The sequence below is a fragment of the Chionomys nivalis genome, chromosome 25, assembly GCF_950005125.1.
Source record: "Chionomys nivalis chromosome 25, mChiNiv1.1, whole genome shotgun sequence".
NCBI lineage: Eukaryota > Metazoa > Chordata > Mammalia > Rodentia > Cricetidae > Chionomys > Chionomys nivalis.
The window spans coordinates 27,945,845-27,957,940 of NC_080110.1; the positions used below are offsets into that span (position 1 = coordinate 27,945,845).

Genomic DNA, 12,096 nt, shown 5'->3' on the forward strand with positions numbered 1-12,096 from the left:
ACAAACATATGAACACCTAATTTTTGATAAAGGAGCTAAAAGTATTCAATGGAAAAAAGAGAGCATCTTCAACAAATGGTGCTGGCAGAACTGGTTGGCAACCTGTAGAAGAATGAAAATAGATCCATATCTATCGCCATGCACAAAACTCAAGTCCAAATGGATTAAAGACCTCAATATTAGTCTGAACACACTGAACATGATAGAAGAGAAAGTGGGAAGTACTCTACAACATATGGGTACAGGAGAACACTTCCTACGTTTATCCCCAGCAGCACAGACATTAAGGACAACATTGAATAAATGGGACCTCCTAAAACTGAGTGGCTTCTGTAAAGCAAAGGACACGGTCACTAAGACAAAAAGGCAACCCACTGACTGGGAGAAGATCTTCACCAACCCTGCAACAGACAAAGGTCTGATCTCCAAAATATATAAAGAACTCAAGAAACTAGACTTTAAAATGCTAATTAACCCAATAAAAAAAATGGGGCACTGAACTGAACAGAGAATTCTCAACAGAAGAAATTCAAATGGCCAAAAGACACTTAAGGTCATGCTCAACCTCCTTAGCGATAAGGGAAATGCAAATTAAAACAACTTTGAGATACCATCTTACACCTGTCAGAATGGCTAAAATCAAAAACACCAATGATAGCCTTTGCTGGAGAGGTTGTGTCTCTTTTTTGAATCTCACAATGTACAATTTGGGCTGTCCATACACTCTTGGATCTGTGGTTTTCACTGGGGCGCAGTAAACTCACTAAAGACTGAACCCATAAAGGAAACTAACTTTCCATGCTGGAATTCTATCTGCCTGAGTCTGCGTAAGTCTTGTGTAGTGTTGGATGATGAATTCATACATGTAACTGTCACGACGAATCAGGAAACACCATTTCCTTGTAGTGGTCCACCATCTAAGGCTCTTAGAATCTTTCCATCCCTGTTTCCAAAATGATGCCCTGGGGCTGCACACTCCATAGCCTCTTATCGTGTACACTTGGGTCAGTCGTGGGTCTCTGTGTGAATTTCCATCCGTTTGCAGTGAGCAATGACTGATCACTAATCCATGAACATAACAGCAAGTCATAAGAGTCAGTACAATACTGTGTTCTTTTACTTATTTATTTCAACTTTATTAAAAAGACTTTTCAAATAAGAAAGTCATGCATCAAAATTAACCAGACCTAAAGTCTATACATCTCAACAAACATCTATGCAGTCAGATTAGCCTTTCTGAAACTGTAAAGCTTTACAGTGGATTTTATACTTCAGTACCAAATACATTTTTCTGTACTTATCTACCAAAAAAAAAAAAAAACACGCCATGATAGATTTACAACTAGAAAAACAATTTAATAGAATAGTAGCATTAGATTGACCTCTATAGCCTATGACCTATCTACCCCCAATTTTTTTGTCCTAATAACAGTGCCAGCAATTGGTTTGACTTGTGGGCCTTAAACACAATCAGAAAACAGTTGTTTACTACCTTGACATTTTACCACCATTGTACCAGTGGGCTTGTGTTGACAGGGTGTTTTTTTTCTGTAGCTTGTCAAGTTCACAGCATGCCAAGACTAGTGACTCCATTTTTCCTCTAGTAGAGTGCACAGCTCACTCCAGTACTATGAAATCTAACCAGCAGAGATGAAGCTTCCACGTGTATACCAACTTGATTTCTCTATAAGTCAAATGTGTTGTGTTTTCAGAAATAGGGTCTCACTATCACATTTTGAAGGTAACCAAAAAGATGAGAAATAGCCTGTAATATTTGGGGTTCTGTGGAGTCTCATTTGTCAACAACTCCCAAAAGGGCAACACGTTCTTGTCACTATGCTTTTTATTTGTTATCCCGTGGTGTCTAGTAGGGGCATTTTTGTCCCATTGTAGGGTAATTACTCATTACATATATATGTATATGTGTGTGTGTGTATTTTTAAGAAGGTTCTACAGCAGTATGTTTCCATATGCCTTTCTCTGAACGACTAAGCATTAGTTATCCCTCCCTACTCTCCCTTATCTACCCTCCCCTTACTCCCTTCTCCATTAAACCCATCCTGTACCATTAAGACCCTTTAATCTTTTATACCACTTTATTATGTCTCCTATCTCTTGATATCACCCTTACTAATATTCTGATCTCGAGGGTATTCCAAAGAGAGCATGCAGTCTGAAGATTCAAAGCTAACTTCCACATTATATGGAAGAAAATGTATAGTTCATCTTTCTGGGACTGGTTTGCTCCATGAAATTCTGATGTGAATGTGGTGAAAATGGAACACTTATTCACTGATGGTGGGATTGCAGATTGGCGCTCCCATTATGGAAATCAGTGAATGTTCCTCAGGAGCTAGAAATAAATCCATATGACACAGTTATCCCCCTCTTCAGCATATATCCCAATTACAGTCTATGAAAGAAATAGCTGCTCATTCATGTTAATTGTTGCCCTTTTCATAATATCCAGAAAATGGGAACAGCCATTTAGTAATCCCCTGTGCTATGACACCTTTTGATTCTCTTGCCACTTGATTTTGTAGTTATGACTTTATTTTTTGAGACGGTCTCGTATCTCAGTTTGTGCATCAACTGGATATACAGCAAAAGAGAACCCTGAACTTCTGATCCTCCTATCCTAGCTTCCCGAGTGCTGGAATTATAGGTGTATACAACCACACCCAGCTTGTCCATTGCTAGTGGGAGTATAAACTTGTACAGTCACTGTAGAAATCAAATGGTGATTCCTCAGAAAGCGGGAATTGGTTTACCTCAAGATCCCCCAACCATTCCTGGGTATATACCCAAAGGAAGCTCCATCCTACCCCCTTGCTCAGCCATGGTCATTATTGCTCTATTCATAATAGCCAGAAACTGGAAACAACCTAGATGTCCCCCAACAGAAGAATGGATAAAGAAAATTTTGATATATTTACACAATGGAGTATTACTCAGCTGTTACGAAATGATAATGTGAAATTTGTAGGCAAGTGGATGGAACTAGAAAATTCATCCTGAGTGAGGTAGCCCAGACCCAGAAAGACAATATGGTATGTATTTGCTTATATATGGATGTTAGCCATTAGGTTAATGATAACCAAGCTACAGTTCATAGACCCAGTGAGGTTAGATATAAAGAAAGGGTCTGGGTGGTACACATGGATCTTTCTGGGAGGGGGAACCAAAAATTTTATGGGTTTACTGGGGGTGGCTGGAAATGGGAACAGAAGGATCAAGTGGGGAAGGGAGATAGAATTGAGGGAGGGAATTCTGGGAGGGACAGCTGGAATTGAGGAGCATTTGAGGGATAATATGGATACGTAGTACAGGAGAAACTTTCTAAAATATATGAAGGTATCCTAACAAGGCCTCCTAAAAATGGGGATATGGAGTCTCAACTGACCATGTCTTGTTACCAAATGAAGCTTCCAGTAGCAGACCTGGGTTGCACTCAATTGGGTTGTTGGCCAAGGGAGTCCCATGGAAATCCCCAAACCACCCAAGTTGTTCTAAGACAATGGTTGCACTCCATCCACAAACTGACAGTGGGTTGTGTGGAGATGCGGTGGGGAGGGGTAATGCAGAGGACAACACCCACACAACTCAATGAACATGGAGAGGTTGAGCTGGTACCTACATGTAGCTTTTGCCTCTACATTCCAATTTCTTTGGTGTAAGAAGGTACTCTGCAGGCTACCAAAAGAGAAATGCAAACATCAACACAGCCACAAAACCTTTGAGCTACAATCTGTCCTGTCTGCTAAATATGGTAGTGTAATGGTAGCCCAAAGGTGGTGGGAGTGACCCGCCAATGTCTGATTTGACTTAAGACCCTCTTCATGAGATGGATCCCATACCTGGCATTTCTTGGATGACCAAGAACTAGAGACTAGATAGTCCAGAGTCCTAGGGTAAAACCAAATACTACTGGTCTTAAAAACAGGATAAGTAGGGATAAATGCTTTCTAATGACATTCTTTCTCGCTCATTGATCAGTTCCTTATTCAGCCATCATCAGAGAAGCTTCCTTCCGCAGCAGATGGGAACAATACAGAGACCCACAGCCAGATGTTATGCAGAGAGAGAACAAGACCCTCTAAATCAACTGAGAAAAGCTCATATGAACTCAGAGACTGAAGAAACAAACACGGGGCCAATATTGGTCAGAACCAGGTCCTTTGCATGTGTATTATAACTTTTAGCGTAGTATTTTTCTGGGACTCCTGAGTGTGAGAAGGAGGGTCTCTGATTCATTCTTGGGCCTGCTCTTGGGATCTCTTTTACTTCTTTTGGGTTGTCTTGTCCATCTTTGATATGATGGTTTTTGCTTCATTTCTATTATACTTTATTTTGTCATTTTTAGCTGTTATCTCTTAGACGTCTGTTCTTTTCTAATGAAAGACCGAAAGGGAGTAGTTCTGGAGGGGAAGAACTGGGAGAAGCAGAGGGAGGGAAACTATAATCACAAAATAGTGTATGAGAAAAGAATCTTTTCTATAAAGGGAAAATATTTTTTAAAAAGAAGGGAAGAAATAAGGTTTCAGAAAAATATTGATAAATGTTCTGTCCTACCCTCCCCCACCAAACACTATAGTTAATAATATTAATTTTTTGAGATTTTCTGTGCAGCCCTAACCATGCTCTGTAGATCAGGATGGCCTTTGCCTTCTAAGGACTGGAGTTAAAGGTGTGTGCCACCATGCCCAGCTAATTATGGTGATTTTTTTATATATGAGCATTTTTGATAGATTTAATGAGATCAAAGACATCATTTTCATTCATGGCAAACATTTATTTCAGAATAAGCCTTTTTCTTTTTAAAGTTATTACATATTAATTCTTAGACATGTCTTAAAACATAACAAGTGTGCATATTTATGAAGTATCACATGATGTCTTGATACAAGAACACACAGGATACAAATTTAGTTTCTTCAAACATTAATAATTTCTGTATGATAAAAACATTCAGAATCTATTTTCAGGCTTTTGAATGATATTGTATGGTACCATTATCTCTGCAGCAATCGTGTATTCAGTAACTGGAGCATCTGACTTCTACCCATCCGCAATTTAGTTAAAACTCCCCAGCATTCTCTTCCTCCCTGCTCCTGATAAACACCTTCTGGTTCCCCACTTCTCTGAGGCCAGTCCTTCTATAACCCACATATGAGGGAAATACTTACTTGCCTGTCTGTGCCTGATTTACTTCAGCACAATTGTCCTATCCCACCTCTATCACAAATGATAGAATTTCATCCTGTTTTATGATCAAAAGCATTCCCTGCTGTGCATGTACAACATTTTGGTTAGCCACTCATTAGCTTGTTCCCACTCTCTGTTCTATTATTGAGAGTACATATGGGGTGGGGTAGATTTTTTTTTGTTTGGTTTGTGTCTTCTTCTGTTTTCAGGGCCCAAATAGTGCCTGCCTTAAAGAAAGTACATATTGATCTGATACCCATTAAGTGAATTAGTGAATAAACCAATTGAAAGTTTTGGATTAGAAGAAACAATTGTGATTTATTTTTTGCTGAAGATGTAAAACTCTCTTGGCAATTGCTTCTCTATTGTTTTGCATTATTTTGTTATTTTTGGGTATTCTTTTGGGTTTTCAAGTGGAAGAGGGGTAATGATTTCTGAAAGCTTTTAACACACCTGGAAGGACACCTGGAAGGATGTGATCTTAAAAGAGGTTCATGTGGGCTGGAATGGCAGGTGGCCACAATGAGCAAAAGTGTCCAGAAAACATTAACCTGACCCAGAAGTTTGGGAAGTTTACCACCCATGTTTGCTAGGTTTCACCGTCTTATTTCTTGGGAAATATTACAGTTCTTTTTATTGAGTCCTAGAAGGCTTGCTTGACTTGCTTGTTCCTAAGTGTGTAGATGAAAGGGTTCAGCATAGGGGCAATGGAAGTAGTGAGAACTGTCACACCCTTGTTAATGGCCACCTCCTCCTTAGCCGAAGGCTTGACGTAGATGAAGATGCAGCTGTCGTAGGTGATGGAAACCACAATCATGTGGGAAGAGCAGGTAGAGAAGGCTTTTCTCTTTTGTTGGGCAGAAGGGAATCTAAGAATTGTCTTGATAATATAAACGTAGGAGAGAACAACACACAGCAGTGTTATAATGAGAGTCAACTACTGGATTCTTGGCCTTTCTATTGGGAAACAATCACTGTTGGACCAGTCCAACCTCAGCCCTTAAGCCATTATAATAAATCCACTATGTATGAATATATGTATGCATGTGAACCATACACACAAACACACACACACCACTATCAGTTTTGTCCCTTTAGATACCCTGAGTAAACACTTCACTTTCTTCCCCCTGCCATGGTTATCGTTTCAGTTCCCACAAAGCGATTACTCCAACTCCTACATGGAGGCAGCTTTCTCATGGGTCTGTTTGGAGCATCATCCCTAGCTACCTGTTAAATTTAATCCCCAGTACTCTTTTTGAGAGACAATAATTAACATTTCCTGGACCTGAGTCTCAAGGCAATCACTTATCCTCCAATGGTCTCTGAAGAGTCAATTAAACAAAATTGTTTTCCTGAATCTTATATAAAGCTGGAAAAAAAGACCAAGACCACACTTCAGACCATATACAAGCAGTTGGGCTTTCAGCTGACTGTTCCTATATCCAGTTGCTTTGAGTAAGGCAGCATCCTTAGGAATTACAGGTTGAGTCTATGTGGACCCATGAAAGGGGCAGTAAGTGACTGATTAAAGATGAGGAGAACTAGAAACGTTCAGAAAACCTCCACAGAAGCCTGCGCTTTGTGAGAAAAGGGGGACTGTGGGAGGATCCAGATAGGAATGATCCATTGTGTCAGGTTCCATCCATATCTACTCTCTACTCTGACTCACAGCACCAGGAATCCACAAGCCTGCATCAGCGTTTTGTGAGCAATCAGGGTACAGGTTAGTATTAAAACCTGTTTTTGTGTTAGTTACTGTCCCAAATTCCAGTCTGTCCAACATCTCCATCTGACTCACCCCACCTAACATCCAGAGGCAAATCTCTCAGCTCCTTCCCTGTGTCAAAAAGTGAGTCCGTCCACCTCTCTAAGGGCTGTCTACTACCTTTCTGCAAATTTTGATATTAAAAACCACATGTTGGCTTGTTTTGAACATTTTAACATGAAGGATAAAGAAAGGTCTTCCATCCTTTACACAGAAAAAACATCCCTGGCCACTGGAATTCTTTCAAATGCTAGTCTGTACACACAAAGATAGAATCATACTGTTGGGAAGCAGGGCACCAGCATGGATTACAGTCTTATCTAAGTCATAAAATATAAATTCCACATATTATTCCACAATAGAAACAATGATAATTTTGTTCTTTACATATTCATGTAATTTTACTGTTTCCAGTATTTTATTATTACAATGATGAAACAAAAATATTTGCACAATGTATGCTTGTGCTGTGTTGGATATTAACATGAAAATATGGCGGTCAAAGCAGCAAAATTCTCCAGAAGCTGAATGCTAAAGGACAGAAAGTGTTCCAGATACCCAGCTAGACAAGAAAACCTCTCCAAAGTCTCCTCTAACAGATTTAGTTAGCAAACACTAAAATAGAATCTGGGGGAGCCCAGGAACCCCTTCCTGAAAATATTGACATTCTGGAATAACAATCCCATTACAACATATAATCATACAGAATTCAGTATTTGAAGGCTTTTTTGAGCTCTGTCCTAGGCACAAAACCTAAAACAGGTGAGAGAGGGAGAGACAGAGAGAGAGAGAAGAGAGAGAGAGAGAGAGAGAGAGAGAGAGAGAGAGAGAGAGAGAGAGAGAGAGAGAGAGAGAGAGAGAGAGAGAGAGAGAGAGAAGAGAGAGAGAGAAGAGAGAGAGAGAGAGAGAGAGAGAGAGAGAGAGAGAGAGAGAGAGAGAGAGGCCCCATCCTGTGGGTGTTAGCAAATGGGGAAACAGAATAAAGCAGGTGGTGAATGTGTTGAGATGGTGACAATAGAGTGGATCATCGAGACGTGAGGCTGGGGAAAGACGGCAGGTGCTACTACATCCTCTGAGGTTTGAAGTAAGAATAAGGCATAAAAATTAAAATTGAAAAGCTACACCCAGGAAAGCCCAGTTGGTCATGGGACTGCTTGCAGCAAAGTCATAGGATATACATTTTAACACAGATTTGGTGAAGAGCAAGTTTGAAGCCAGCAGCCACTGTGTTTTAATCATGCAGAACAGATGGATTCCCTAAAGACAGATTTTCAGGGAAACTCTGAGACCTCCTGACTGCAGCGCTGGGCTCTGTTCACCATCATCGCCCATTTCTCTCTTTTTCAGCTTCACAAGGCACAAAAGTCGGTGATGAAAAACCAAACTCTGACTGAATTCATTCTGCTGGGACTCACAGACGCCCCAGAGCTTCAGGTCTGTGTTTTCCTGTTTCTCCTGCTCACGTACATCCTCAGCATTGTGGGGAATCTGACCATCATCCTCCTGACACTGCTGGATCCCCACCTCCAGACACCCATGTACTTCTTTCTCAGGAACTTCTCCTTCCTGGAAATCTCCTTCACATCCACGTTTACTCCCCGGATACTCTTCAGCATCTCTACGGGAATTAAGACCATCAGCTTTGCTGGCTGCTTCACGCAGTACTTCTTTGCTATCTTCTTTGGAGCCACTGAGTTTTACCTTCTGACGGCCATGTCGTATGACCGCTATGTGGCCATCTGCAAGCCCCTGCACTACACCACCATCATGAACAACAGGGTCTGCTCCCTGTTGGTCCTCTGCTCTTGGCTGAGTGGCTTCCTGATCATCTTATTCCCAATCATCTTGACCAGTCAGCTGGATTTCTGTGCATCCAATGTGCTCAATCATTATTACTGTGACTATGGGCCCCTCATAGAAATCGCTTGTTCAGACACAAGGTTGCTGGAGCTCTTTGACTTTGTCTTAGCGGTCGTGACCTTGATAGTCACGCTGGTGCTGGTCATTCTCTCCTACACCCACATCATCAGGACCATTCTGAAGATCCCTTCTGCACAGCAGAGAAAGAAGGCCTTTTCCACATGCTCCTCCCACATGGTTGTCATCTCCCTTTCTTACGGAAGCTGCATCTTCATGTACATAAAGCCTTCAGCAACAGAAGGAGTTGCCTTCAATAAGGGTGTGGCTGTGCTCAATAACTCAGTTGCCCCTTTACTTAACCCATTCATTTACACTCTAAGGAATAAGCAAGTACAGCAAGCCTTCAGTGATGCTGTCAGAAAAGTCCTGCATCTTCACTCCTTTTAGTGGCCTGACACTAAATAAAAATGAGGGAGGATATTCAGGATCTTCCTCCTCTCTCTTGAAGTGACTTCTCAGGTAAGCTGGGTATGGCTGGTGTCCGCAGTCTGTTTCAAACTAGTTCAAGACCTTTCTGATATCGACCTTTGATGAAAGAGGCAGAAAATTATATTGGTAGACTGTATACAGAATACAGCAAGTTAAATTCTTTTGCTTGTCATAAATTGGAATATCAGTCTAATGACTGCACCTATATTATTCCCATTATCATCTCTTAACTTTTCAATTGATAATTATCAAAAATGTAAATACACTTTTTCTGTAATTCCTACCTCTTTCTCAGAAGGGATTATTTTATCATGTACAAAATTCTTTTTTTCAAGACAGGGTTTCTCTGGGTAGCTTTGGAGCCTCTCTTTTAAGTAGCTCTTGACCACCATGTTGGCATCAAACTCACAGAGATCCACCTGCCTTGCCTCCTGGGTGCTGGGATTAGAGGTGTGCACCACCACCACCCAACTTGAAGAGTCCTTTCTGGATCACTTTTCTTTGGGCTTTGAACAATTCCATTTCTCGAGTTTCTTATTCTGATAATTCTTCAGATTGCCTCTCTCTCTGCCTGAGGAGATGACTCAGCAGATAAAGTGCTTGCTTTAAAAACATGAGGACCTGGATTCAGATTCCCAGCACTGATGTACTAGCTGGGCATGTTGACTTGTACCAGTAACCATAACATACAAGACAGGGTCAAAGATGAGCTGATTCTAGATATTCACTCTCTAGAATGTAAAAGGTAAGCCACAGCCGGGCGGTGGTGGCGCATGCCTTTAATCCCAGCACTCGGAAGGCAGAGGCAGGCGGATCTCTGGGAGTTCGAGGCCAGCCTGGTCTACAAGAGCTAGTTCCGGGACGGGCACCAAAGCTACAGAGAGACCCTGTCTCGAAAAACCAAAAAAAAAAAAAAAAAAAAAAAAAAAAAAAAAAAAAAGTAAGCCACAGGTTCAGTGAAAAAACCCTGTGTCAAATAGTAAGGTGGCAAGCAATTGAGGAAAGACACCAGATGTCAACATCTGACCTCCACACTCTCACAGAAAAGCAAGTGCGCGCACACACACACACACACACACACACACACCCCACAGAGACACATAAAACACACACCCTCAAGCATACATGCACACTACATATAGCACACACAGAGAGAGACACAGATATCTTAGAAAATCATCTCCTATTATACAAGATTGGGTTCCTTGTGTGCTCCCATGAACATTTCTAACTATTTTCTGAGAACAAAATGAAAATTGTCGTGATGAAATCATCTGGACTCTTTCTAAAGGAAGACTCAGAAAAAAGAGAAATCTTAAGCAATCTTGGCAGTAATAGAAATCTGCTAAGAGACAGAGAGAAGCAAGGGTGTGACTGAGATTTAAAGGGTACATTTAAAGATGATTTCTGGGAGAGTATATAGGATGGTTTGCCGTATTCTATTATCTCCGCATTTTCCAGTACTCAAAGACCCCTGGATGCCGCTCTGACTTTGCCAGTCATTGCACTCACCGCAGCCTGAGACCCTGGACAAGCAGAGCCATCTGGCATCTATACTTCAGGTCCCATTTTCCTCATGACCACTGTTCCTACCGTTATCCTTTGTGAATAAAAGCCACCCAGAACCTTGGAGGTTCTGGCACCTTCTCCGAAGCATCAGCCTTATTTCCTGTGTGGGTGCAGGGCCTCGTAAGGGCCAATAGTTTAGTGTCTGCCCTGCTCTTGTGTAGCCCTCATACACCCTTACGTTACTCGACCTCCCTGTTCATTCCTTTATCATCTTTCATGAAGTTAAGATATTACCATATCACTAAACATTGGACATCACCTTTTCTAAGTTCTAAGAGCAACCTCAGTTCTTACTCAAATGTTAGTCCCATATTTTGAAGAAAAGTCTCAAGTAAATTCTAGCCTAGCTAGTCTTCTATGGCGGACTCCTAATAAAAACCTAATCCCAAGAGCATACCTCTGGCTCCTGCTGGTACAAATCATCCAGCCACTAAAATTCTTTCAGTGTGTAGCTTCATTCCTCCTTGACTTAAGTCTGTATGTCTCAAACTAAACTATCAGGGTTTTGACCCTAATATAGCAATCCTACATATACATTTTTCGTTCATTGATAACTGGTTTTAAGACGATTGCTCTTGAAGTGACAGCATGCTGGAGGAGGTCAGAAAGAAATGAAGGGGACCTCAAATGCAAATTCACATGGGAATACAAACTTTATATTATTCCTGCAGAGCCCACAGAATTGCCTCCCCATTCACTACAAGTCTGAGCCCCTTTCTTGAAAATATATAGGTCATTAAGGGCTTTGAACTCTCTGCTCCCTACAGGTAGGAGTTGTCAGAGACTTGAGCACTGACGGCTCTAGACTGGGGAATCTCTATGGTGCCTCACAGATAGCAAAACATTATACAGGGAAAAGCCTGCATATCAGAGCTGCTCTAAACAGATGACCCAAAACCATAGTTTCTGTGTTATTGGCCAAATACTGTACCACCCCCAGGAATTCCCTCTTGTTCATTCTGAGGAAATAATATATCAAAACCCCTTTTTAACACATTCACTTTATATGTCAATAGACTTCATCATAGAAATATTTTCATATTCATGCTCCCATATTGGCTTAGGGTTTCTATGGCTGTGAAGAGACACTATGACCATGGCATCTCTTATAAAAGAAAACATTTAATCGAGATGGCAGCTTACAGCTTCAGAGATTTATTCTATTATCATCTTAGCAGGGAACATGGCGGCTGCGAGTACAGCAA

The 12,096-nt window shown here is 41.1% G+C and overlaps 1 protein-coding gene across 1 annotated transcript; it reads left to right on the forward strand.

The window, feature by feature from the left end:
- Positions 1-8,344: 8,344 nt before the first annotated feature.
- LOC130866200 (olfactory receptor 6C4-like) lies at positions 8,345-9,280 on the forward strand. Its single transcript, XM_057757428.1, has one exon. The coding sequence runs from the start codon at positions 8,345-8,347 to the stop codon at positions 9,278-9,280; it is 936 nt and encodes a 311-aa protein (XP_057613411.1).
- The last annotated feature ends 2,816 nt before the right edge of the window (positions 9,281-12,096 follow it).

Bases quoted from the DNA above. Each gene is read 5' to 3' on its own strand.
- LOC130866200 (XM_057757428.1), top strand. From the start codon at position 8,345: ATGAAAAACCAAACTCTGACTGAATTCATTCTGCTGGGACTCACAGAC.